This window comes from Dasypus novemcinctus, chromosome 28 (assembly GCF_030445035.2).
Source record: "Dasypus novemcinctus isolate mDasNov1 chromosome 28, mDasNov1.1.hap2, whole genome shotgun sequence".
NCBI classification, from domain to species: Eukaryota; Metazoa; Chordata; class Mammalia; order Cingulata; family Dasypodidae; genus Dasypus; species Dasypus novemcinctus.
Genome location: NC_080700.1, coordinates 42351207 through 42378741, shown reverse-complemented (window position 1 = coordinate 42378741; position 27535 = coordinate 42351207). Strand labels below are relative to the sequence as shown.

Here is a 27535-nt window from a genome sequence, read left to right as displayed (position 1 = left end):
CCGCACCTGCCGTGGCCAGGGCTCCGCCTCCCCGTTCTGCCTGCAGTTTTTTTTTTTTGGGGGGGAGGAGGTGCTGGTGTCAGCCTTGGGACCCGCCTGCTGCATCTGGCCGACTGCACCTCTGTGGTGACATTTAACACACTTCTCTGTGCCCTGCGCTTTCTTTAAACTAGTCAACAGATCCGGAGGCTTGATCAGATTCAGACAGCACAATTTCCAGTTATTGCCATTTTTCTGACATTAGATGCACAAATGATCATTGCACAGTAGGGTTTGCAAAATGGTGCTATTCTACTTCTATTGTTCCTTCTTTATTAGCTGAAATACTTCTATAAAGAGAAACCTTCCTTCATCGAATTTTTGTTTACCTTGAGGCATAGACTGAATAGGAGAGGCAGGTTAATTCTGGATTCTTTCTCTTTATTTACAGTTCTCAGAATAATGAGTTGGTCATCTAGCATCCTCCAAAGGTGAACGGAGATTAAATTTTTTAAAAGTCAATGCAATTCTGTATTTAAACTTATTAAGCATAAACTAATCCAAAGTTTTTAAATAAGTTATTTCTTATGTTAAAAACATCTTGGGAGTGGATGTGGCTCAAGCAGTTGAGCGCCTGCTTCCCACACGGAGGTCCCAGGTTCAGTTCCCAGTGCCTCCTAAAAACAAAAAAAACAAACGGGCAAACAAATGAAAAAACCAACTCAGGGAAGCCGATGTGGCTCAGTGGCTGAGTGCTGGCTTCCTACATATGAGGTGCCAGGTTCATGCCCCAGTCCCCAGGACCTCAGAAAAACAAACAAAAAATTGCCAACAACAGCAACATACTTATTTGCTTTATTCTACAATAAATAGAATAAACGTTAGAAGTTTTAGAATGCCAATATTATATTGCTAAGTTAATGTTTACTGAAAACATCAGTTCTTTTTTTTTTACCTGAAGGGATGTGCTACTAAGGATGTATAATCAAAATTCTATCGGGGATCTGAAATAATTCTTCTCTGTTAGGTTATGCCTACGTCCTGATTTAACAGGGCATATGTTTTATTTTGCTTTTGAGTTGGAATGATTTGTTTTTTCATTTTGATTTAAATTTGTTTTCTAATGATTACGTAAAACGTTTACAGGAAAACACGGTATGATCAAACACACCATGGTGTCTGCAGCCAGCAGAGCTGCTATGCGGGTGTGACAGTGGTTGCAAGGGAAAGCCGAAGGTCATGCACATTACTGGAAGGAAAGCTAAAAAAGGCAACAGCAAGCGAAACCTTATGTGAAATATGAATATGGGTAATACTGCATATATAACACTGTTTTTCTTTGAAACTGAACAAATGCATGTTAATGTTACAAGATATTAAAATCAGGCAAAAATAAAACCAAAGCAAACTATGGACAGTAATATATAGTAATACATTAGTAATCTTCCAGTAAGGGTTAAAAAAAAAAGGAAATATACTAAGGGAAAGAAACTAGATGCAGTATACTACATATTGCTTGACTCCATCTACACAAAATATAAATAACAAACTGAAGAGACAGAAACAGAATAGTAGCTAGGTAGAGCAGGGGAAGCACAGAAAGACCGAAAGGTGATGTGGTTGTTGGTTTTTGTTTTTTTAATTATTACTGGAATAATGAAAATAGTAACGACTGAGTTGATGAATGCACAACTATGTGATTATACCAAATACCTATGTGATTATACCAAGTACACTTTGGATGTACTGTATGCTTTACTAATATGTAATAATAAAATTTATTTGCTTAAAATAAAAAAGTCTAGATTCTAATTTGTCCCTTTCACTCCCCACCAATAACCATTTTTAAATTTTTATCAAATATATTTTCACAGTAATCCATAAAGTACAGGACGCTTCATGATTCTGTGTGCCATCCCCGTGCAGGGGCCATGCTTCCAACTCTGGAAAACGCCCTGCTGAGAGAGTACTGAAAGTCACATTTAAAATGACCGGGGACAACCTTAGGAGTCAGAATCGTTTATACCACGGCAAGAGCGCACCACGTAGCGCTGCCACAGCCCAGTGTGGCCGCGCGGGGCGGCGGGGGCTCAGCGCGTGCCCTGCTGGCCGCCGTTTTCTTTTGAAGTGGCAGAAGCTATTCAGTGGAAACAGGAATTGTTCATCAAAAACAATGATGTTTTCAGTAAGCTGACGGATATTCAAGAGAAAATGCCATTAAATTGAACTCTTTCGGGAATGGATGTGGCTCAAGGGACTGGGCTCCATATGGGAGGTCAAGGGTTCAGTTCCTGGGGCCTCCTGGTGCAGGTGAGCTGGCCTGTGTGGAGAGCTGGTGCAGCAGGATGGCACAACGAGAGAGACACAGAGGAGAGACAATAAGAGACGCAGCAGACCAGGGAGCTGAGGGGGTGCAAGAGACTGAGCACCTCTCTCCCACTCCCAAAGGTCCCAGAATCAGTTCCCGGTGCCACCTGAAGAGAAGACCAGCAGACACAGAAGAACACACAGTGATTGGACACAGAGAGCAGACAGCAAGTGCAAACAATGGGGGAGGAGGGCATAAAGAAATAAATGCATCTTTTTAAAAAAATTGAACTTTTTATAACTTGAATAAGTGCTATAAGAATATCTAAGAATTTACTGATAATTATAAGCATAGATAAAATTCTGGTAAGAACCTGATCATTTTGAAGTTAAGTGATTTCTACCTTATTTTTAAGAGAATGAGTGACGTAATGTATAAAAAAATTTAATTATAGTAAAAAGAGATTGAAGGCTTCTTTAGAAACCACTTTCTAGATTACTAAATTTCATCTTCTCTCCCATTTCAAGATTTTTGGCTCAATTATTTTCTATTACTAATTCTGCTTTTAATAAATAGTAATATCTTTGTCTCTCTAGCACTGACTATGAGAAAAAGTGAACTGATATTTTAAAACTGTATGATTTAGAGAATAAAAATGGTTCCCTACCTCTTACCATATAGAAAAATTAACCATAATGAATCAAAGATGTAAATATAAGAATGCATACTATACAACTCTTAGAAAACACAGGAAAACGTCTTTAGAACCTTGTGTACTGGGCAGTGGGTTCTTAGACTTTACATCAAAAGCATGAGCGACAAAAGAAAACAGATAAATTGGAAACTTTTGTGCACAAAATGATATTATCAAGAAAGGAAAAAGACAACCCACAGAACAGGAGAAAACACTGGAAACCATGTATCTGATAAGGGCCTAATATCCAGAATACATAGAGAAGTCCTACAACTCAACAACAAAATGGCAAATAACCCAATTTAAAAATGGACAAAAGACTTAACAGACATTTCTCCACAGAAGATATACAAATGGCGAATAAATACATGAAAAGATGCTCAACATAATTAGCCATGAGGGAAGTGCAAACCAAAACCACAACAAGATACCACTTCATACCCTCTAGAACGATTATTACTAAAAAAATGGAAAATGACAAGTGCTGGTAAGAATATGGAGAAATAGGAACCCTCGTTCGTTGCTGGTGGAAATGTAAAATGATGCAGCTACTATGGAGAACAGTTTGGTGGTTCCCCAAAAAGTTAAATGTAGAATTGCCACATGAGCTAGCAGTCCCACTTCAGAGCAGCATTACTCAGAAAAGATAGGAAGTAGAAGCAACTCAGACGCCCGTCAGCAGACGGACGGATAAACCAAATGGGATGCACCTGCACAATGGACTATCACCCAGCCTCAAAGAGGAATGAACTTCCACACCGGCCACTGAGTGGATGGACCCTGAAGACATCGTGTTGACTGAAATGAAGGTACCGAATGACCCACTTAAAAGACACAGTTAGAAGATGAGAACTCAGACAGGTCCAAGGGTAGGGGTGGGGGAGTGGGGCGTTAAGGCTTAATGGGGAAAGTGGACGTGGCCCAGTGGTTAGGGCGCCCGCCTACACATGGGAGGTCCAGGGTTCAAACCCCAGGCCTCCCTGACCCGTGTGCAGCTGGCCCATGCGCAGTGCTGATGCGTGCAAGGAGTGCCCTGCCACGCAGGGGTGTCCCCCGTGTAGGGGAGCCCCACGCGCAAGGAGTGCGCCCCATAAGGAGAGCCGCCCAGCGCGAAAGAAAGTGCAGCCTGCCCAGGAATGGCGCCGCACACACGGAGAGCTGACGCAGCAAGATGACGCAACAAAAAGAGACACAGATTCCCCTGCCACTGATAACAACAGAAGCGGACAAAAAGAACACACAGCAAATAGACACAGAGAACAGACAACTGGGGCGGGGGAGGAGGGAAAGGGGAGAGATAAATTAAAAAAAGGCTTAATGGGTATCGTGTGTGCCTGGGGTGATGGGAAAGTTCTGGTGATGGATTGTGGTGAGGGTAGAAAACATTAACCGAATTTAATACCACCGAACGGTATGCTTGGCAGTGACTGAAATGGGAAAGTTTATATTTTGTGTGTATGTGTCTGCAACTAAAAAAAACAAAAAGGACCAACTAAAGAGATAATGATAATTAAATGCAATACATGAACCTGTGCTGGATCTAATAATGATGGAGAAAAAGCCCAAAAGGCTAGTATTGGCAATGACGGATACTGGCCATTACACATTTTGTCAAAACCTACAAAATTGTACGGTGCAAAGTGTAAACCATAATGTAAAGCACAGACCTTGGTTAGTAGCAGTGCTTCAATATTTGATCATCACTTGTAACACATGTACCACACTAATATAAGATGTTATTAATAAGGAAAAATGTGGGAGGGGCAACGGGTAGGATATATGGGAATCCACTGTGTCAATGTAACTTTTCCGTAATCTAAAACTTCTTTAAAAATAAAGTTTATTATACGAAAAAAAAATTATGCCCCCCCAAAAAGAATATTATAGGGGCATATGAACAACTGAGATACAGCGTGTAAGTTTCTATCACGGTTCCTGGGCGTGGTAACTGCACTTAAAGTGGTTACATTAGTGAATGCCCCTGTTCTCAGGAAATGTACATGGAAATATTAAGTGTTGAAGGAGCAGGATGAATACAGCCTACTCTCAAATGTGCAGAAAACAGATGACAGGCAGATAGATGGACAGATAGCCTGACAGAGCTAACGTTTAGGTAAAACGTTAACGCTGGTGGGTCTGGGCATTTGGGGTGAATATGTTACAGTTCTCTGTATGGGTTTTGTATTATTTTTGCAACTGTCCTGTAGTTTGAAATTATTTCAAAATGAAAATTTAATTGAAAAAAATTCTCTGATTTAGTACTGACTGGTTTCTAAGTTTTACATGTGACTTCAAAGGACTAAGTACCCCAGATCTGAGAACATGTACTATAACTGAGCAACGAACTCTGCAGTTACTAGCAGGATAGCTGTTAGGTTAAAAGTCTAATCTTGGAGGCTCCAATTCCAGATAGGAGGTGCATGACTAGAAGACCGCACTGCTGGGAAGTGGCTGTGGCTCAACTGATTGGGCTCCCGCCTACCATATGGGAGGCCCTGGGTTCACGTCCCGGGGCCTCCTTGTGAAGGCTAGCTGGCCCATGCTAGCGGAGAGCTGGCGCAGCAAGATGACACAATAAAGGGAGACAGACACGCTGCCACAGAAGAAGGCGCAGCGAATGGACACAGGTAGCCGACAGCAAGCAAGCAGCAAGGGGGGGTAAATAAATAAAATAAATCTTAAAAAAAAAAAAAAAGACAGCACTGCTCTCACCATAATAAAAAAATACCAAATAAACTAAAAAGCAATGCTTTTCCTTTATTTAAGTCATTGAGGAGCTGTGGGCACGAAGGAATCCAAACGAACTCAGTTCAGAAGGGTGAGATGAGCCCTTCCGGTTAGTGGGACTGGAGGTGATTTTGTGAGTCTGGCGGAAGGGCGGGCAGCAGAGCGAGCTTCCCCAGGATGGGAACTTCCGGGGACAAGGAGGCACGAGCTGAGCTGCTGGGGGCGGCACGTGGGCTGACCTGAGGGGCGGGAGGCTGCGGGAGCCCCCCATGCAGGGCTGGCTTGCCTGCGGCGGGCGTCCGAGGGCTAAGAGGCAAGGCCGGGAAGCTGCGGCTTAGAGACGCGCCGGTCCCAGGCCAGTTCTGACAAGCAAGCAGGCAGGGCCAGCCAGGTGCTTCCCCATCCCCGGTGCTCCAGCAGCACAGAGGTGAACGGGTTCCCAAGCAGTGCCGGACGGGGCGCCTCGGTCCAACCCCCGTCACCTTGGCCCAGGGGCTCAGGCTTCAGGCTCCTCCTCCTCAACGAGGGGTCAGACCAACGAAACCTCAAAACCCCTTCCGCCTGAAACTGGGGGTTCGCAGTAAGACGCGGCTTTGCTTTGTTTTTAGGAGGTACCAGGGATTGAACCCAGGACGTGGTACAGGGGAATCAGGCGCTCAACTGCTGAGCAACGTCCACTGCCCAGTGAGACACATTTAAGCCAGGCCAAGGAGAATGCTCGCAAATATGAGCCCCAAATCTTACATTTCGGTGAGTGAATAATTTCCAGTGCCTTAAAATATTCAAAAGCTTACATCCAAAGACCTCTCTTCCCTGGGCATCAGGATAAACAGCTGGGCAAAGTGCCAATTCTATAATTTCTGTGGTAGCAGATAATCAAATTTAGTAAGTGCCACCACCCGAAAAATCCTTTCTACCTTTTACCTCTTCCATAACCCAAAGGAGCAAACACAAACTAAAGCAGGCACACAATGCAGCTAACTTCTCACAGGTGTGGCCAATGCTAAATTGATATCTCAAAATACCACAGGTAAGATAAACATTTATGGGAAAAGTTGAAAACAATTATATGAGTTATGGAAAGACTGCATTTTTTACTTAGTCAAAATTTTTTTCCTTCAAGTGACCTTTATGAAATCTGACCTTTATAACTGGAAGATTTCACTCTGCAATGATTGACAGAAGCAAGCAAGGCATCATGTTGCACACCAGAGCTATCTGTTACGTTAAAACAAAAGGGCTGGGAAGCAGACTTGGCCCAGTGGTTAGGGCATCCGTCTACCACAGGGGAGGTCCGCGGTTCAAACCCCGGGCCTCCTTGACCCGTGTGGAGCTGGCCCATGCGCAGTGCTGATGCCAGCACTACGCACAAGGAGTGCCCTGCCACACAGGGGTGTCCCCCCACGTAGGGGAGCCCCACGCACAAGGAGTGCACCCCATAAGGAGAGCCGCCCAGCGTGAAAGAAAGTGCAGCCTGCCGAGTAATGGCACCGCTCACACAGAGAGCTGACACAACAAGATGACATAACAAGAAGAAACACAAATTCCCATGCCGCTGACAACAGAGGCAGACAAAGAAGAACATGCAGTGAATGGACACAGAGAACAGATAACTGAGGGCGGGAGGGGAGAGAAATAAAAAAATAAAAAAATAATTTTTTTTTAATTAAAAAAAAAACAAAAGGGCTGGGAAATGACTGTGGCTCAACCAGTTAGGCACCTGCCTACCACACGGGAGGTCCCGGGTTTGGGTTCCAGAGCCTCCTAAAGAAGAAGAGCAAGACGCCGTCCCTGCTGCAATCAGCTAGACACTGCGCCGCTGCCACGAGCAGACACCTAAACGAGCAGAAGCCACAAGCCAGCAGACATCACAACCTGCGGGCAGTGGATGTGGCTCAGGCCGTCGGGCACTCGCCTCCCATGTGGGAGGTCCCGGGTTCAGTTCCCAGTGCCTCCTGGAGAAGGTGAGCAGACAATGAGCAGACAGACAAGAGAACCATCTGGGAGAGGAGGGTGATAAATTTTAAAAAATGAAGTATATCAATAGATCTTAAAAAAAAAAAAGTAAACAAAAAGCCACCAAGAAAACACAAATTGTAACTCTCAGAAGTGGTAAAGTGCTGTTGCAAAAGCCGGAGCACAGCAGCCTTGCCGGTTCACATGAGCGACGAGGGTGCAGAGCTGCAGAGCTGCTTGCTGGGAAGGACCGTCTGTCTGGAGAGGACACAAAGGGCACAGCGAATAAAGAAGTGAGGATGTACCTTGGTAGCCACTAGAGCTGAACACCGACGCTAGGCTCTGCAAGGCCTTGCCTATCTTCTGATATTCCTTGGGTAATGCTGAAAGGAAGAAGGAGAAAACAATTAGCAACCCTTGAGCCACCTGATTTCACTCTGCAGTGATTTCAGAGAAGAGGTTCCCTCTGATTCAGGTGATTACTTCTCTAGTAAAAGAGATCTGAAGTGGCTCAAAGTGGTCCATATTCTTTGACACATTTGCTCGCGACGACGGCTCTCCACGTGTGCTCAGAACAGTGGGTGGCTTAGTATGACGGAAACCACGGCCACTGTGCACTTACTGACAGTGGACCGAGCGGAAAGCAGCTCGTGAGGAGGTGATTTCCAGCTCCCCAGGTCCTTGGATACCCACCACTGGACCTCAAGGACACGCTGTGCCAGGCACACCTGCTCTGCGCCCGTTCCATGGGTGAGGAGAACAAGCTCAGGTACGCCAGCTGACCTGCCCGAGGCCCACAGCAAACACGCTGACTACATCCTCGGGATTCCAGACACTGCTTTTCCCATGATGTGTGTGTGTGCAGATGACCATGTGCTGAAAGCGACAAGGTGCTGAGAAAAACACTACAGCAGCACATGCCAAGACCAGCGAGGCGGGCCGGGCTTTCTCATCCGAAAAACGAAAAGATGAATTAAATGACCGCTAAGGTTGTTTCTAGTGTGAAAAGTCTGTGATTCTAGGATCATTTTGGAGAACTTCCCAGAGAAGAGTCCCCACAGCTTAGGCAGCTTAGGCTGCCTTCTGTGTTTGTACATAGTCTGCTAAACCTCATCTACTGCCTTTCAAAAGAAACCATTATTGGCATTTGAAGACTTACTGTAGTATTAAAGAAGAAAAAGAAAAATTCAATTATTTCTTTAAAAAAAAAACTAGGCCAGAGAAATCTTAAGTAAGGCCTATAAACTGCAGTAATCAGGACACATGAAAGCAAACTACATTAGCTCAATTAATTTTAATGATTTAAATAAACTGCTTACTTTTTAATACATCAGTTTTTGTCTCTACACCAAGGGATAAAGATTACTTGCCATGCATTTCACCACAAAGCATGTGCTTGATTTTTCACCTTGCAGATTAGGAAATTTTAAAAACCTAAACAAATCCTAAACAAAGTTCCAGCCTTGTTAGAGCCGCAAGCCAGTATTCTCTATTTTATAAATTGATTTTATGGATTATATAGGATGTGGAATTGGCCACATGTTAGAGATTTATTTCTTTAAGAAATCACAATTGTAGGTTTTGGAGATACCTTAAAAATCTTGAAGGATTTACACTCATTTTAAAATAGTTTCTAAAAAAAAAAAGAAATACCTTTCAAAGAACTTAGATTTAAATTATTTATGTTACAATGGTCTCATAAGAGTTTACACATAAAATAAATTCATTACTTTTAAAACTACTTCATTTCTACTTTAGAGAACAGCGCCATTCCCCTTTGGCTCATGAATTATTCTCTGTGACCAGAGACTTGAGGTGGGTTTTGTTTTCTAGGTGCTGCAGCCGGATATTGTTTTTCCAGGTTTGTTTTTTTCAGGGACACAGCATCCTATATTTGCCCTGAGAAAAGAGCAGGCTGCTTTTATTCCTGGTGTCCCCAAGCATGAACAGCGGTTACGCTACAAGTTGTTATTTGCATGTGATAAAATAGTATGTTAATGGCAGAAGTACATTCAATTAAAGGCAGAACTGGCCAACTTTTTCTGTAAAGGGCCCGACAGTAGTCATTTGAGCCTTTGAGAGCCACTGGTCCCTGCTGACGCCCCTCAACTCTGTCACTGCCGTAGGAAGGCAGCCACAGACAATAACCAAGGAGCGGGTAGAGCTGGGCCACAGTAAAACGTTACTGGTGAACTTAGGCAGAGGGCTGGATTTGGCCCGCAGCCCATGGTCGGCCACGCCCTGTGTAAGACTTGGATCCTCAGGTCGGGGTTGAATAGACCCAGCACTGCTAGTGCCCGCGCTGTGCTGTTTCAGTAATTCCTCCTCCAGCCACTCCAGACTCAGTTCTTCTTCATTAAAATTATCCCATGAGGTCAAATTCTGATTCTTTTCCCTTATTTTTTTGGGGGCGTGGGGGGGGTGGGAAACACGGTAGGAAAAAAAAACCCAAACAGGTAAGCTCTTTCCTGTGCAGAGTGTGAAAGTACTGATAGAATTTAACGGTGAGCCTATACTTTACTTTCGTAATTGGAGGTAGAAGCCATTTTTATTTGTTTTAATGTCCCTGAGCGTAACACCAGTTCTCCAGGAGGGCCAGAAGGGCAGGACATTCTCAGAGGCTGCGCGCAGCCCGGCTCGCTGTGGGACTCAGGGGTCCCACTAGCAGCACGCGCGGGCAGACGTGGCCCTGGGGGCGGAGGGAGGCGGGGGGCTGCTGCCGGGCCTGGTGGGGAGCAGGGCGCCCCGGCTCAGCCCCACCGCTGGGCCCGTGTCCCTCTGTTCTGGGCTGCTGGATACCAGAGCAGGCTCTGTGGCCCACGAGGGAACTGGATAGCAGAGTGACGGGCGACACGCTCCTAAAGACGCGGAAGCCCCACGGGCCTGCGTCCCCGCGGCCCAGACGCCCTCAGCACCGCGTGGGAAACTGGCGACTGTTACCTGATTTCTGTTATCAGCTCTGCTGGTTTTTCCCAAAAATTACGGCTTTATTCACATATGCTACATCTTACCAAGTGGATGAAGATTAAAAAGTGAAATCAGGAGATTAAAAATAAACCATAAGCACTGTTGCCGCATGCAAAATGCTGAATTTTTTTATGGATTAGAAAACTCAAAACAGCTGGAAATATTTAAGCTATTGTGGTTTTAAAAAGATTTCTTTTTGTGTGATTCATGTCTTTAAAAAAAAAACAAATAAAAAAATGAAAAGAGACTTCTTGAAATGGCTTTATTAGAGTCAATTTGGAAGTGAGGCCCAAGTGGGGAAGGAGGCCCCCAGACTTTCTGTGGGAGGCGGCACAGCACCCTAAAATGGTGATGGAGCCAGGAACTACTCACCCACCCCCGTGCACCCCTTCCAGGCTCCTGCCCCCTGCCAGCACTCACCCCCAGTGCACCGCTTCCAGTGCTCCTGCCCCACCGTCAGCAGCTCCTTCACGCCGTCGTCCATGGCTTTGGTGAATTTACCAACTGCGTCACACTTCTGCTCTCTGTGGGCAAAAGCAGTGGTCATTTACACGAAGGCAGGCCCCTGGCTGTGCCACCAAATCTCTGAGGAGGTGTCACATGTAACAGGAGGAAAATCAATGTGCTGTGGGTACAGCTACGTAACCACAGCTAACCGTCAGGGCAGCACAGCAACTTAAAAACAGGCTCGATGCAGGTATTTTAAAGAACTTAAGAATCCACTTAAAAATCTATCAGTTATACTTTAACTCTGCTGACCCCCTCACTTCCCTGATGAGTTTTAACTAAAATTCCTCTAAAGAAAATAAAACCGCCATTTCTTGAATATTGTACTTAGTGAAATTCTAATCACTGGTGGTGCCATCAGATCATGGCTATAGAACAACGCCATTGGTTGTTAATGGTCATTTTCATTCATTCCAATAAGAACTTCACTGAATCGTAGATAATCAACTTTTTAAAGATGTAAAAGGATATTTACTAACACGAAAAGTTCATCACAATATATGGTTAAATGAAAAAAAAAACAGGTTATAAAACAGCATGTGTAAGCTTTATTAACGTGTATCAATAAAATTGATTTGTTAAAAAAACTAGCATGTGTCGTGTGAGGTCACTGTGCTGAAACAAATCAATTTTCCTGTAGATACATACTGTACTGAGGACAGTTTAGAAGACTGTATCCTAATAACGATGATTTTATCTCTGAGTAGTTGGACAATTGTGCTGTTTTTGTTTTTAAGTGCCCAGGCTGGGGGACTGAACCCAGGACCTCGTATGTGGGAGGCTGGCGCTCAACCACTGAGTCACACTGGCTCCCCTGAGTTGGTTTTTGTTTGCTTTGCTTGTTGTTTGTTTTTTTAGGAGGCATCAGGGACTGAACCCAGGACCTCCCATGTGGGAAGCAGGTGCTCAACCCCTTGGAGCCACATCCACTCCCAAAAATGATGTTTTTGATTTCTTTTGTTTATACTTCTGGCAATACATAAGCAATGACTTTACAGTAAGAGAAACTTCTTTAAAAAACATGCTTTCTTTTTAGTGCTTATACAGGAAAGGAATTACTCCATATTTTCAACTTAAAAAAAAAAAGATAAAAAACTTTAAAAAAAACAATAGTAAAAGGTGAGCGTTTGCTCCCTTCCAGGCAATATTCAAAGAGGTTTCTGCACTGATGACTGCCGTGTGGGTGCTGGCTGGCTCCACGCCACTGTTTCATCATACTTTATTAGGAGTAACTACTGAACACTGTCAAATATGAATTCACGGACTTCAAGGTTAAAAGGAAGCAGATTTTAATTTAATGTTATAATTAGAAACAGTACTTTCATGTACAAATGATATTTTCCTTGTCACCTGACCACACACCCTGTGCATTCACAAAATCTAGTCTGATACTCTGAACTCCGATCGTGGCCCTACTGGCCAATGCCTGTAATCAAAAGAGGTGGATAAAGCTCGAGAAGGGAGAGGTCTGGCAGTAACTCTTACATTTCCGTCAGGTCCAAGTCAGGTGCCTCTGGCTCCATGGTGGAAAATATCATCAGTCCCACGAGTTCATCTTTTTCAGCCTTCCTTTTTCCGGTTTTCCATTCCTGTGAAAAGGAACAGGTGGAGAGTCGAGTTAAACTGGTCTTTCAAGCTTCCCTTGCAGAACGGGCTCACTGATAGCCTTGCTGATTTTTAGAACACGGGCTCCGGCGTCGTTTTCCTCTGCAGCATGAGCTAAAATAGCCTAGAAATCTCAAATACAACCCCAGCCTGTGACCTTCACTGCACACTGTCCCCGTAAGGCCAAGTCTTTTGAGAGGTGAAGTGACTTGGCCGCTTCTCCAAACGGCTACCAGCATAAACCCACTACGGGTTTAGTGTGCCGCGAATTCTAGATTAACCATTGTCTAAAAAGGGTTAAAGCTTTCCTAAAATGCAAGATGGGAACCAATATTATGAGCTATTAAAACAAAACTTACTGTATACACACACATACATACATACAGAAAACTGCACAAAGCAGAAGCACACCGTGCAAGTCTAAGACAACGGCTGGCACTCCAGGGGCCCCTCCACGCCCCTTCGCCAGTCACTACCCCCCAAAGCTACAATTGCCCTTTCTTCTAGGAGCATCACCTGGAGTTTCCTCAGAGTCTGACCTCAGTAAGCACCTCTTAACCCTTTCTGCCGGCTTTAAAGGAGGGGAGCACCCTTCGGTATTTTCTTCTGTGCCCGCCGCTCTACGATGAGCTGCGCCTGCTTCTAGAGCTGCGGCTCGTGCATTTTCACAGCTGACTAACACTCCACCGTAGCAGCACCCGTTTATCTACCGTTCCACTGCTGGAGGCACCCCGGCCCGTGCCGAGAGGATAAGCGTGTCCACTTCTCTCGGCGCACAGGCTCCTGCACTGCCGTCAGGGACCCAGCTAGGAGGAGAAGCCCGTGGTGTGTGCGCGCAGACTTGTCCAAACGCGCCTGCCCAGGTTTAAATCCCACCAGCGCTGAGAGACCACCTTACCTCACTGACCACCTGACTAGCCGACCACCTGACCAGCCGACCACTTCACCTCGCTGACCACCTCCCAGCTGACCACCTCACCTCACCGACACCTCACCAGCTGACCACCTCACCTCACTGACCACCTGACCAGCTGACACCTAGTCTCACTGACCACCTGACCAGCCGACCACTTCACCTCACCGTCCCCTCACCTCGCTGATACCTCACCAGCTGACCACCTCACCTCACCAACACTTCACCTCACCAGCTGACCAGCCGACCACCTCACCAGCTGACCGTCACCTCCCAGCTGACCACCTCACCTCGCTGACTCATGCTATGCTCAGTCCTTCTACTTCAGTCGTCCTGGGGAGTGCCTGGGATCTCACTGGTTTTACTTTGCTTTTCCTGGATTCACTAATGAGATTAAGTACCTTTACATCCATTTGTGGAAGATTCAGATATCTTCTTTTGGGAAGAACATGACCAAATTTCCTGACTATTTTTCTACGAGGTTGATTATGTTCCTTATATATTTGTATGGGTTTTCATATATTCTAAAATCTTGCCCTTCTTTTTTAGTTATATTTTTCTTAAGTATCTTTTACTCTGTAGTGTGCTTTTCACTTTTAATGGCTTCTTCAGATAAAAGAAGTTCTTAATTTTAATGAAGTCTATCAGTTCCTTTCATGTTGTATTTCAGAAATCCTTCCCTGGTCTAGGGGTGTGACGACATTCTCCTATGTTACCTTCTCGACGCTCTATCGTTCTACCTTTCACAGTTAGATCTACAAACCATCTGGAACGGATTTTATTTTTTAACTTTATACAATGGAATCTTTTAAAGAGATAAACAGTGAAAAGTATAATAAACTTCCACAGATTCAGCTTCAACAATTATCAATATTTTGCCAAACTTATTTTCTTTACTCGCTTCCACTCTACTTTTTTTTTGCGTATTTTAAAGGAAATCTCAAATACATCTTCTTACCCATAAACACTTCATCATGTATCTTTAAGAGATAAGGCAATGTTTTTAAAATATAACCAATATCAATATCACCACTAACAGAATAGCAGTAGACTGCTGTGAGGCAGAGACTAAATTAATTTCCCCAGTTGACTTTGCACCATTTATTGAGAAGACTGCCCTTTCCCCACTGTACTGCAGTGCCACTTTGTCTCAAATCAAGTGTCCACTCAAGTCTCTAGTCTCTTCTACTGCCTGCCCCTATGCTAATATCTTGCTTTTAAAATTATTCTAGCTTTATAATGAATCTCAATATCCAATAAAGTCCTTGTTCTACTTCACTCTTTTTCGAGAGTTATCTTGGCTATTTTAGCCCTTTCATTTTCCACATCTGACAACTTTATAATACTGAGTTTTTCAATCTGCCTAGCATATTAGAAAATTTATTTAGGTCTTTTATTTCTCTCAACAATGTTTCACAATTTTCTGTATAGGTATTTTGTTTTATTTATTCCCAGATATTTGATATTTTTATGCTATTGAAACAATTCTTTTAACTTTCATTTTCAAATATTGATTGCCAACCTACAGAAAAGCAATGCCTTATATCTAGCCACCTTACTAACTGCTTACTATTTCTAATAGTTTTTCTCTAGATTCTTGGAATTTTCTCCATTTCCCATCTATATGAACTACTATTGACTGCAGAATCAGAATTTTGAGAGATTTCCTCATTCTACACCTTCCTGTAGCAGGTGAGGAAACTGGAGCCCAGAAAGGTTCGGCGTCTTGACTGGCCCAGCAAGGCAGCTAAAGCAGGGCCAGGCAGGAGCGCAAGGGCCCTGGCTCCACCGTCTTATGTCCTCTTAGATGACTTTTACGGTCTTTAAAAATGCTTAAAAGAAATAAGTCTGTGGTGAGATGACCCACCTTTGAAAGAGGCAGGTGTCACACACAGAAAGGACCTTCTTCACGTAAAGCCCACTCGAAACGGGATCTTTAGAACCATCTTCTAAATCAGAGCTTGAGAGTGCGTCGCGTGGGCCCTAGCTGAGTACTTGAGTACTCTGGTAACAGTACTCCAGGCAAAGCTGGAGACGGCCCTCGCAGTCTATGTTAAGTACAGAGTAATGAAACTGGTTTTCACACACAACTCACTCAAGCACTTAGACTCGCTACTGTGTAGCAGCACTGCAGTAATGGAGAAACCCACGAGAGAAGGAAAAGCAGGGCTTGCTAGACCAGCCTAGAGGCGAGACCTCTGAGATGAAAATTCACGAGGAAATGCTGAAGCGCCACAGTGATTTCTAACTCCCTACCTAATTACATACATGCAGAGCATATTCAAATGAGGCTGTGAATTCTAGGAATAGGCGGTACCTGAGAACAAGGCCCAAATATTTATAGTAAGTGCATACATGTCTACAATCACACACAGAACCCTAAACTTATTTTTGTAAATGTGTTCCAAGTAAAATATCTTTGAAAGTTCCAACCAAGTATACAATATTCTATTAACCGATTAAAGATGAAAAGTTTTGTGACTTTTTTTCCAGGATCATAATATGTTTAGTACTTACTGTTAGCTTCTGAGCTAACTAATGCTCTTATTCTTTAGATTATTTTCTAAAATATGTAATATTCATTATGAGAGAAGAGAAATTATGGAGCAAACCCCTTCAGGGAACAAAATGATAGCATGAAGTTGACTGGGAGAGAAAACCAATTCCAAAGCAGACCACAATGAAAGCGCACGCAGCCTGCGTTTCACTTGGCGTTAGTAAGGGACAGATGGCCCCTGGCAGAGGGACGGTCCGCAGGGTGAGGGGCAAGACAGGGGAGACCGGCATCTTCTCTGCACCCACGCGCACGGCCACGGCACGACCCGCTGGCGCTGGGGAGAGTGTTCCCGCTGCACTGACTTCCCCAGGTGCCCCTCTTGCATGACCCTGTGCCATCCCGCTAGCCGGGCAGGGTCCCACTCTCCAAAGCGCCGAGGAGAACACGCTTCACCAGCTGATCCCTGACCAGGCCCTCCCTGGGCCAGCCCGCTGCAGACGGGAGCCCTTCCTGGCAGGCCGCTCCTCGCATGCCAGGGCGAGGCGTCCGCGGCTTGTGACTCTGGTTTCTGTCTTCCCGTGTCCATGGAGGCCACAAGAACCAGCCAGCCAACGTGGCTCCTCCCAGACACAGGTGCAGTGTGCAGGTGGCCACGCTCCGCAGCCTCCGAGACTGGCGCCACACCATGCCCCTACCTTTTCATCTCGGAAGTTGAGGAACTGCTGGAAAAGCTCGCTTTCTGAGACGACGGGATGCCGGCACATCCTGGTCATCCACGCCTGAAGCCGCTCCATGCGCATTTTGATGAACTCCTCTTCGAAGCGACCTGCAGGAGACACACCAAGAGCGATGCACAACTCTGTGCAAAGCAGATCCCGACCCCGACAGCTGAAGTGCCTTTCCACGGCTACTCAGCAGAAAGTGATTTGGTAAAAGCCAACCAGTGATTTTTCACCCCCTCAAAACGAGCAACCAACTGAGTACTCAGAGGTCCATGCTACAGGAAAAGTTCAGTTTTAAAAACTCTGAAACAGGCGGCAGACTTGGCCCAGCGGTTAGGGCGTCCGTCTACCACATGGGAGGTCCACGGTTCAAACCCCGGGCCTCCTTGACCCGTGTGCAGCTGGCCCATGCGCAGTGCTGATGCGCGCAAGGAGTGCCCTGCCACACAGGGGTGTCCCCCATATAGGGGAGCCCCACGTGCAAGGAGTGCGCCCCGTAAGGAAAGGTGCCCAGTGCAAAAGAAAGTGCAGCCTGCCCAGGAACGGTGCCACACACATGAGAGCTGATGCAACAAGATGATGCAACAAAAAGAGACACAGATTCCCGTGCCACTGACAACAGAAGTGGACAAAGAAGACGCAGCAAATAGACACAGAGAATAGACAACTGGAGTGGGGGGGAGGGGAGAGAAATCAATCAATCAATCTTTAAAAAAAAACCAACTCTAAAACATTAACAAGGCTTTTTTTACGACAAGCATGATCACAGGCTCAAATGCCATTTTCTTCAAGGATTCCTGAAGTACTCAACAAATTCGAAAGTAGAGCTTATCTCAATATGAAAAAACTACGTCCCAGGGGCTGGCAGCCTCAGTCCTGTCCACGCCCCCGCCACGGGCGTGGTCAGTGAGCCCTGAAGGCACAGGTGCACCTGGGCACGGGGCCAGCTGGGCAGGGCATGGTCAGCGAGCCCTGAAGGCACAGCGCACCTGGGCACGGGGCCAGCTGGGCAGGGGGCGTGGTCAGTGAGCCCTGAAGGCACAGGCGCACCTGGGCACTGGGCTAGCTGAGCAGGCGTGGTCAGTGAGCCCTGAGGGCACCGGTGTACCTGGGCACTGGGCTAGCTGAGCAGGTGTGGTTAGTGAGCCCTGAGGGCACAGGTGTACCTGGGCACTGGGCTAGCTGAGCAGGGCATGGTCAGTGAGCCCTGAAGGCACAGGCGCACCTGGGCACTGGGCTAGCTGAGCAGGTGTGGTCAGTGAGCCCTGAGGGCACCGGTGTACCTGGGCACTGGGCTAGCTGAGCAGGTGTGGTTAGTGAGCCCTGAGGGCACAGGTGTACCTGGGCACTGGGCTAGCTGAGCAGGGCATGGGCAGCGAGCCCTGAAGGCACAGGCGCACCTGGGCACTGGGCTAGCTGAGGAGGCGTGGTCAGTGAGCCCTGAAGGCACAGGTGTACCTGGGCACTGGGCTAGCTGAGCAGGGCGTGGTCAGTGAGCCCTGAAGGCACAGGCGCACCTGGGCATGGGGCTAGCTGAGCAGGGCGTGGTCAGTGATTCCTGAAGGCACAGGTGTACCTGGGCACTGGGCTAGCTGAGCAGGCATGGTCAGCGAGCCCTGAGGGCACAGGTGCACCTGGGCACGGGGCCAGCTGAGCAGGGCATGGGCAGCGAGACCTGAAGGCGCAGGCGCACCTGGGTACGGGGCCAACTGGGCAGGGCACGGTCAGCGAGCCCTGAAGGCACAGGTGCACCTGGGCATGGGGCCAGCTGGGCAGGGCACGGTCAGCGAGCCCTGAAGGCACAGGTGCACCTGGGCATGGGGCCAGCTGGGCAGGGCACGGTCAGCGAGCCCTGAAGGCACAGGTGCACCTGGGCATGGGGCCAGCTGGGCAGGGCCTTAGGAAAGCGAAGGCCCGAGGCCTTTTGGGTGTCTGCCCGACACTCGGGACTCCATCCTCACCCTTCGCGGGCCCTGGGCCTGTCCTGCCTGGGAAATCTGACCTGGGGAGACTCTCTTTAGGGGGGGGCCACTCCTACCAGATTAGTCCTCCAGGCAAAAGAAGCCAGAGCAAAAATAAACGAGGCCACTGAAAAGCAGAACAGAGTCACATCAGGTGGGGGAACGGGGAAGAAAGCTCACTCCTGGGGATGAAATAAAGGTATAAATAGTGCAATCTCAAAACAGAATCGCACATTCAGGGGAAACGGTTTAGACAAACGGGGTTGGAAAATAGGATTTGTTAAGCACAAGCTCTTATAAAGATTCAAAATAAGTTGAACCCAGTTTCAAAGAGGAGCTTTAGCAAAAAGCCAACCAGTAAAAAAAAACCATAGGCTAAAGAGAGAAACTGAGCACAGAAAAAAAACACATTAAAAAAAAAAACCAATGTTTTTTAATGTAATGTTTTGTGTGATCTATTAACTTAAAAAAATAATTAAAAAAAGAATGGGGGAGGTTAAGCTATTTTTGATAATGAGGGCATCTATGAGGAAGTACCCTAGTCTATTGTAATTCTGCCAATTTCTTCTATTTATAGCAGTTTTTGCCTGACATTTAATGGTATATGATTTTACAATAAAGGATTACAACAGTCAAATGATTAAGAAAAAGAAAAAAATCAGATGCTGAGAGACCAGCAAAAAATTACAAGCCATTGTGAAAAACAGGAAGAGATGGCCCAGGAAAGGAACAAATCAAACCTCCAGATGAAACACAGGATTTGAGACAACGAATCACAGGACCCAAACAAATGTGCTAATAAATTCAATGAGATGGCTACAAAGATTAAGGATATTAAGATGACACTGGTGAACACAATGAAGAATTTGAAAGCTTGTAAAGAAGAGGAACAGATCTCATGGGAATGAAAGACACAAAGGATAAGATTAAATTCAGTATTTAGGAAAAGTAATTTAGGGCTGTTGCTTGTTTCCCCTTCTTGTTTTGTCTTTTTTAACCTTTCAATTGAAAATAGAAAAGCCAGCTTATCCATGAATGCAGTAACAAAAGCTGCTATCTCAGAACTTAAGACCACAATAAAATAGAGCTTAATGAGTGATATTTTATATTAAAAGTAGAAAATCAGCTTAATTGGCGGGACACATTAAAAATCAAGCGAACAGTGAGGATTCCTATAAGCCTATCAATCAAAAAGTATCATCAGTTAAAGGTTCAGGAGGTGGAAATTCCAGCCACGGTGGAGTGAAGAGACAGCTAATCCTAAGCCCCCACAGCAAGCGTATCAGGGCTTTGGAAAGTGACCAAAGGCAAACCACCAAGCCATCAGAGAAGTGTTCATGCTTGAAACACCTCGAAGCTTCAGGAAAGAACAGGGCGACCTGGGGCTGCCCCCATCTCCCGCACCCTCCACCTGGCTGACATGGGGGCTCTGCGGAGGGCGAGCGGGTTGTGGAGACGGCAGGTGCAGCCTGCTCCTGAGGTCGGAGAACACACACTTGATCAGGAGTGCGGGCAGGCCCGGCGGTCCGCGGTGTTGCTGGAAGTGGCAATCTCCCGGGGCTCAACGGGGCGGGCCAAGGGCCCTCCCAGCCTGACACCCAAGCACATTCCAGCTGAGGCTGCGAGAGTGCACAGCACCCAGAAGGCTCAGTGGAAAGGAGAGCCAGGGTGGGCTCCCCACCCATCACAGACCTGGGGGCAAAGGACAGAAGCCTCACTGGTCTGAGGTGGTCGAGCACCACTGTCTTCATAGGCTTACCACCAATCTACAGACACACAGGGGTGGACCCCAGGGAGCCAAACCTAAAAATACATATATATATAAAACAAACTATCGCCAAGATCACAAAGGAGACAGCTTTCAGAGACTCAGCCTAGAGAAACATTTCAGAGAATTAGCAGAGACAAGTTACTAAACAAGCAAGTAAACAGAACAAGCAGAAATAACAAAAACCTTCAGGGAGGAAATTCAGAAACAAGAGTTGCCAAATGTATTATTTAAAATATCCAGATTTCAACAAAAAAATGATGAGATGATGCAAAGAAACAGCAAAGTATGACCCATACTGAGAGGGAAAAAAAAGCAGTCAATAGAAACTACGTCCCGAGATACTGAATATAGCAGACAAAAACAAAACAGCAGACAAAGCAGCTACTATATGCAAAGAACCAAAGGAAACCATATTTTTAAAAGTAAAGATAAACATGATAAAAAGGCATCAACAAATAGAGATTCTCAAGGAGGAGGAATTATAAAAAAGGATCAGATGAAAATTCTGGAGTTGAAAATAAAACAGAAATGGAAAATTCATGGTGGGAGTTTAACAGCAGATTCAAAATGGTAAGGCGATCAACGAATTTAAGAGAGAACAGCAGAAGTTATGTAATCTGAAGAACATAGAAGAAAAAGTGAAATAAAATAAACAGAGCCTCAGAAAATTCAAGGCACCAGCAAACTTGGAATGGGAGTCTCAGGAGAAGAGAAAAAGAAGCAGTTAATGGTGAAAAATGAGCCAAATTTGATGGAAAACTTTAACTCACAGAACTCAATGAATCCCAAGTACATTATCATAAATACAAAAGAGAAGCACACCCAGACGCGGCAGAGTCGGCCTGATGAAAGACAAAGACAAAACGAAAACCTTGAAAGCAGCAAGTGAAAAGCGACTCAACGCACGGCGGGGCGGACATCCGCACAGTCAACGGACAACTTGCCACTGACACAATGGCGGCCAGAGGGCAGTGGAAAGACATGTTCACATTCAAAGAGAAGCTGTCAACCATGAATTCTATATCCAGCAAAAAGATCCTTCAAAAATAAAGGTGATATAAAAGACTCTACAGATACTTTTTTCTCTTTAACTTCTTTAAAAGACGTAAGACTAAAGAAAGTAATAATTATGTAACACTGCATTGCTGGATTTATAACATAGATAGAGTAATATATATGACAGAAATAATGCAAAAAGAGGGAAGGGACTGGAGCTGTACTGGAACAAAACTGACTTTATAACAAGAAATCTTACTAGTGATAAAGGAGGACATAATGATAAAAGGGCCGCTGTTGGAAATATATAACAATTACAATCTGTATGCATATCTAACAAAAAAGCCTCAAAATAAATAAAGCAAGAAGTGACAGAATTGAAAGGAAAAATGAAGTTGAACAATAATAACGGGAGATTTTAATAACCTATTCTCAATAACTGATATAACTGAAAGAAAATCAGCAAGGATATAGAAGACTTGAAAAACACTACCAACCAATTCATCCTAACTAACTATATATAGATGTCTCCACCCAATTACTACAGAACACATATTCTTTTGAAGCATAAAATGCTTTGGAACATTTTCTAGGATAGACTACCTATTAGGCCATAGAACAAGTCTCAATAAATTTAAAAGGATTAAAATCATATAACATTTTCTGAACATAACATTAAATTGGAGCTCAAATAACAAAGAAAATCTGGGAAATCCTCATATATTTGGAAATTAAAACATATTCCTAAATAGCCCATGGATCAAAGAAGAACTTACAGAGAAATCAGAAAAAGTTTTGACCCAATGAACATGAAAACTCAACATACCAAAGTATGGGATGAAGCTAAAGCAGCACTTAGAGGAAAATGTGTAGCATTTAACACTTAAAATAGGGAAAAATAGCAAGATCTCAAAACAATATTCTATGCTTCCATGTTAAGAAATTTAAAAAGCAAACAAATAAGAAGATAGAAATAATACAGATAAGAGCAGGAACTAATGAAATAGAAAAGAGAATACTATGGGCAATTCTACACCCATACTCAACAACTTAGTTGATGACATAATACCACTTCTATATAATCTTTCCTAGACTACTGAAAAGAAGGTATTACTTCCAAACTCATTCTAGGAGGCCAGCACTGCCAGATCCTCAAACCAGGCAAATATATTACATTTAAAACTAATGAAATGCAACAGCAAAGTTCTCTGCCAAATATAAACCCAGAAACATATAAAAAGTAATAATATATTATGACCAAGTGATGCTTATCTCAGGAAAGCAGGGGTGGTTCAGCAATGGAAAGCTGACCAAGGTTAGTCACCACATTAATAGACTAGAGAAGAAAAAGTCATATGACCACTTCATTAGAGGCACAAAACACATTTGACAAAATCCAGTCCATTCATGATGATAATCCTCATTAAACTAAAAATGTAAGGGAAGTTCCTTAACTTGATAATCCAAACCCGTACACTAAAAACTACAAAACACTCATAAAAAAACATGATGACATAGAGAGATATACCACATTCATGGACTGGCAGACTAAATATTGTTAAGATGTGAATTCTACCAAAGTTGATTTACAGAATCAGTGCAATACTAGTCAAAATCTCAGCATGATTATTTGTAGATATCTGCAAGCTGATTCGTAAATTCATATGGGAAGGTAAGGAAACAGAATAGCTAAAACAATTTTCAAAAAGCAAAGTTGGTGACTAGCCACAACTAGGATAAACTGCAAACCACAGAGCTGTCAGAAGACTTGAATCTAGAATATATAAAGAATTCTTAAAACTTAACAATAAGAAAACAAACAGCTCAATAAAAGATGGGCAAAAGATTTGAACAGACACATCACTGAAGAAGATATATGGATAGGAAATAAACACATATAAAGATGCAAAACATCACTGTCATTAGGGAAATGCGTATTAAAACCACAATGAGAAACCATTATACACATATTAGGATGGCTAAAATAAAGAAAAGCTGACAATACCAAGTGCAGAAAAGGAGGTGGAGCCATTGAAACTCTCACACATTGCTGGAAGTGATTCCAAAATGGTACAGCCCTTTGGAAAATAGTTTGGCAGTTTGTAAGTATTAAACACACACCTACCATTCCATTCCTAGGTATTAACCCAAGAGAAGTGAAAATGTATGTTCACACAAAAAAAACGGTATGGAGGGAAGTGGCTGTGGCTCAATCAGTTGGGCTCCAGTCTACTATAAGGGAGGCCCTGGGTTTGTGGTTTGCGTATGCACTGCAGAGAGCCGCCCAGTCTGCAAGTGCCACGGAAAGCCAACTCAGCAAGGTGACACAACAAAAAAGGAGGCAAGCAAAAAAAAAATGCAGAAGAGCGCAACAACAGACACAGAGAGCAGACAGTAAACAAGCCTCAAGGTGGGGAGGGGAAATAAATAAAAATAAATACAGACACAGAAGAACGCACAGCAAATGGACAGAGAGAGCAGACAGCAAGCAAGCTGCAAGGGGGAGGGATTAAATTTAAAAAAAAAACCCAAAAACTGTATGGAAATGTTTATAGCAGCTTTAGTCAGAATTGCCAAAAACTGGAAACTCAAATGTCCTTTAATGAGTAAATGGATATACAAACTACGGTACAGCCACACATTGGAAGACCACTCAGCAACACAAACAATTATTCATACACTCAAGGTGGGTGAATCTCAAAAGCACTGTGCGAAGTGAAGGAAACCAGACTCAAGAGACTACAGGATTCCATTTATGGTACTATTCAGGAAAAGGCAGATGACAGAGATGAAGAAGAGAGGAGCTGCTGCCAGGGTTAGGACGAGCGGGAGCGGCTGGATATAAAGAGGAGACAGCAGGGAGCCTTGGAGGATGCGGAATGGCTCTGCATCTTATCTGTAACCTTGGTTCCAAGATCTGCATCTTATCTGTAACCTTGGTTCCAAGATTGTGGTGGGAGCTGCCACACCCACTGAACTGTACACCAAAAAGAGGGAACTTAACTGTAAACACATTTAAATAGAAAATTTTAAATCAATTTTAATTTAGAAGCATCCTCGACTGTCCCTTAGAAATGACAGGAACAAATAAGCAGAAGTCTTTAGACGAAAGAGCACTGTGGAGCCACACACCAAACCTCATTACCTAAAAAGTGGCACATGAGCAGCAAGTGGCTCTGGATTTTTCGAATTTCCCACTTAATACAAGTAGACCCAAAATACTACATACGCTTTCATGGTGCAGAAGCGCGGTCCCATCCCTTGGAAAGACGACCACTTACTGGACAGAAAAGCGCTCGAGAGTGAGTGTGACCTGAGCTACACGAGTTCCCAACGACCGGTGAGTGCAGGACACCAACAGCTTACTACCGAGGCGCTGGCTGAAATTCAATGATTCTCATTTTACTGAAAAATTGTGCTCCTAAAATTTTTCTGACGCAGCTGCCTTCATCTCCAAACTAGGACTTTGGATGTTATTCTAGGCTTGGTAAGATTTTTGGATCAAGAATTGGCATGAAATTTGTTCCAGAGAATTTTAAAAGAAGAAGGGAAAGGGCATCCTTGAAGTTCCCCACTTTCGAAGAACTTTCCTTATGGTTTCCACTAAGTATGTAAATATACCCGTTTGGCACAACTCGGGAGTAAAACCAGATTCTCTCAATATTATTTCACAAAGAACAAAATCTATAACCAAAGAAAAGTCGTTGACGGTTAAGGTTTTTATGGATGAATTCCCAAGTCCACAGAAATGTCATGACATCATCTGTTTAGAATTGCTTTTTCTTTCTCCAGAACTGAAGTGAAAAGGGGAGCATTTTTGTTTGTTTGCTAATTAGAGCATCTGTAGGTTTACAGAAAATCACACGGGTTCCCATAAACACTTCCCCTCCCCAGTTTTCCCTATTAAAAGTTTTGCCTTACTGTGGTACACGTTACAACTGATGAACCCATTTTAATATAATTATCTTATTAACATTAGGAGTCACTCACTGTGCAGTACAGTCCTCTGGGTTTTGAAGGGGGAGTTTTATTACAATAATGACCTTGTGGTACTGCACACAGCGAGCAAACAACAAAGAAGGGGGAAATAAAGTCTGTTCTGTGCTCTTTCAGCTTCCTCCTCGGCACACGTCCCAGTCAACATCAAGCTCAACTTTCCTCAGATGTAAGTAAAAGCTGATATTTTCTTGCTTTTCTATGACAGCTCCCAGCTTCATGCCTGACTTTTTTTTTTTTTAAACCATGACTCTATGGTGATTTAATAGCACTGAATTCTTTGTTTCAGAATAAATAATGTATTAAAGCCTAAAAGATGTGGAAATTTCCACAACCCTAAAATAGGCCATTAATTCATTTATTTAAACATTATGGAGCACATATGGCGCTAGCCACGTTGACAAACGAGAGTATAAAATTCAAGGGAAAAGACTGAAATTTGAAAATACGAGGAAGGAGGACTAAAGTTTTCATGGAACGAAACCCAAATTCTAAAACAGGAAAGCTGTGATTTACAGCAACCATGAGGACAGTATAAACAGGACAGTAAGCCTCTGAGCCGCTTTACAATGGAGGAAGGTGCGCCCCTGGATGGACACAAGCCGCTGTCAGCGCCAGCCCGGCTACCCCGATAACGGGTTTCACTCCAAATTGCCACCGGGCCACCCGGACGACTGCTAAGATCATTTATCTACTCCAGCAAGGCAGCCAAACGCTCCATTCCACTGTGGTGTTTGAAATTTCTGAAAAGCTTTCAAGAACAATAAAACCAAAATGGCTTCTTCGGAAACAAAAGCTTCCACCTCCCAAAAACTGCAGGGAAAAATAAACATAAAACAAGGTAAAACACCAAGTCAGGTTTTAAGGAGAATAACTTACGCATTCTCAAGTTACAACTCTAGCTAACTATTAGTTGGTCCACATCACATAATAAAAACAGCACAGGCTTTGGAGTCACACTCCTAGTCTAGCTGTGCCCAGCAGAGCCAGCTTAGCGCCTGATTTAGCTCCCTGGTCTACACAGTGAAGATGGAAACACCTGCGTCCTGGGAGGATCGAGGAAGAGATTCCGAGTGACCAGGCACACAAGGCTCCTGGAACCTGTGAGTGCCTGGGGGCTGCATTTCTCCGTCCTTCCTTTAAACTGGTTATTTCAGTTCTGGACGAGAGAGGCCCTCCCTGAGCCCTGGGAAAGCAGGCTTCCTTCCCCGCTCCACGTTTCTTCTCCCGGGGCTACGGGGCTACAGCTGGCCTCCCAGTGTCTCCGTCCAAGTCAGGACACTCAGGCATTACTCTCACCCTGACCCATTCCTTTTTGTGCTTACTAGTGTCATTTGTCTGAAAATTTTCAGGCTGGACACTAAAACTCTTTTTAACCTTTAGCAAAGCTCAGCTTCTTTACAAGCTTTTATGCTAAGAAAGAGAAGCATGCTGAGTCTTTGAGGTTCTTCATAGGCTAGAGACTAAAAATCAAAACAAAACAAAAATCCATCAATGAAACAGTTCTCAAAACACACAGAAACAAATAATTGTTAACTGCATACTCACAAGGTGCTCCTGTAGCACCGGGGAGTCTTTACCACACTGAGGTGAGGGGCGAGGGAGAAGCCTGACACTTTAAATGAACGAGGAAAGGGGGGTAGAAGTGGCAGATGGCATTAGCTCCTGGGGCGAGAACCCAGCCGCCGCCCCGTCCCGCCACCTGCCACCCCCCACGTGTTCTGTTTGCGAGGAACGCGGCCGACGGTTCCAGGACTGAAGGCTTGTGCTGTGACTTTGCTCGTTTTGGCCCTAGAGTTGACGTGTATGTTCCAAGAGAACCTGCTGATGTTCACGCTGAGGATGCTCGTGACGCCAAAGGCGCAGTCCATAACCTGGACAGGAAACGGTCTGTGATGTCAAACTGAAATCCAGTTCGCTCAGAGGGACCAGAAGA

The 27535-nt window shown here is 44.5% G+C and overlaps 1 protein-coding gene across 1 annotated transcript in view; it reads right to left on the bottom strand.

Moving 5' to 3' along the window:
* SNX9 (sorting nexin 9) overlaps positions 1-27535 on the bottom strand; it is a 132506-nt gene that overhangs the window by 10498 nt on the left and 94473 nt on the right. Inside the window, exons 10-13 of the mRNA XM_058289617.2 lie at positions 16849-16979; positions 12624-12727; positions 11052-11155; positions 7970-8047 (exon numbers count right to left, since the gene is read on the bottom strand). Coding sequence (XP_058145600.1) covers positions 7970-8047; positions 11052-11155; positions 12624-12727; positions 16849-16979 — 417 coding nt within the window. The remainder of the gene's footprint in view (positions 1-7969; positions 8048-11051; positions 11156-12623; positions 12728-16848; positions 16980-27535) is intronic.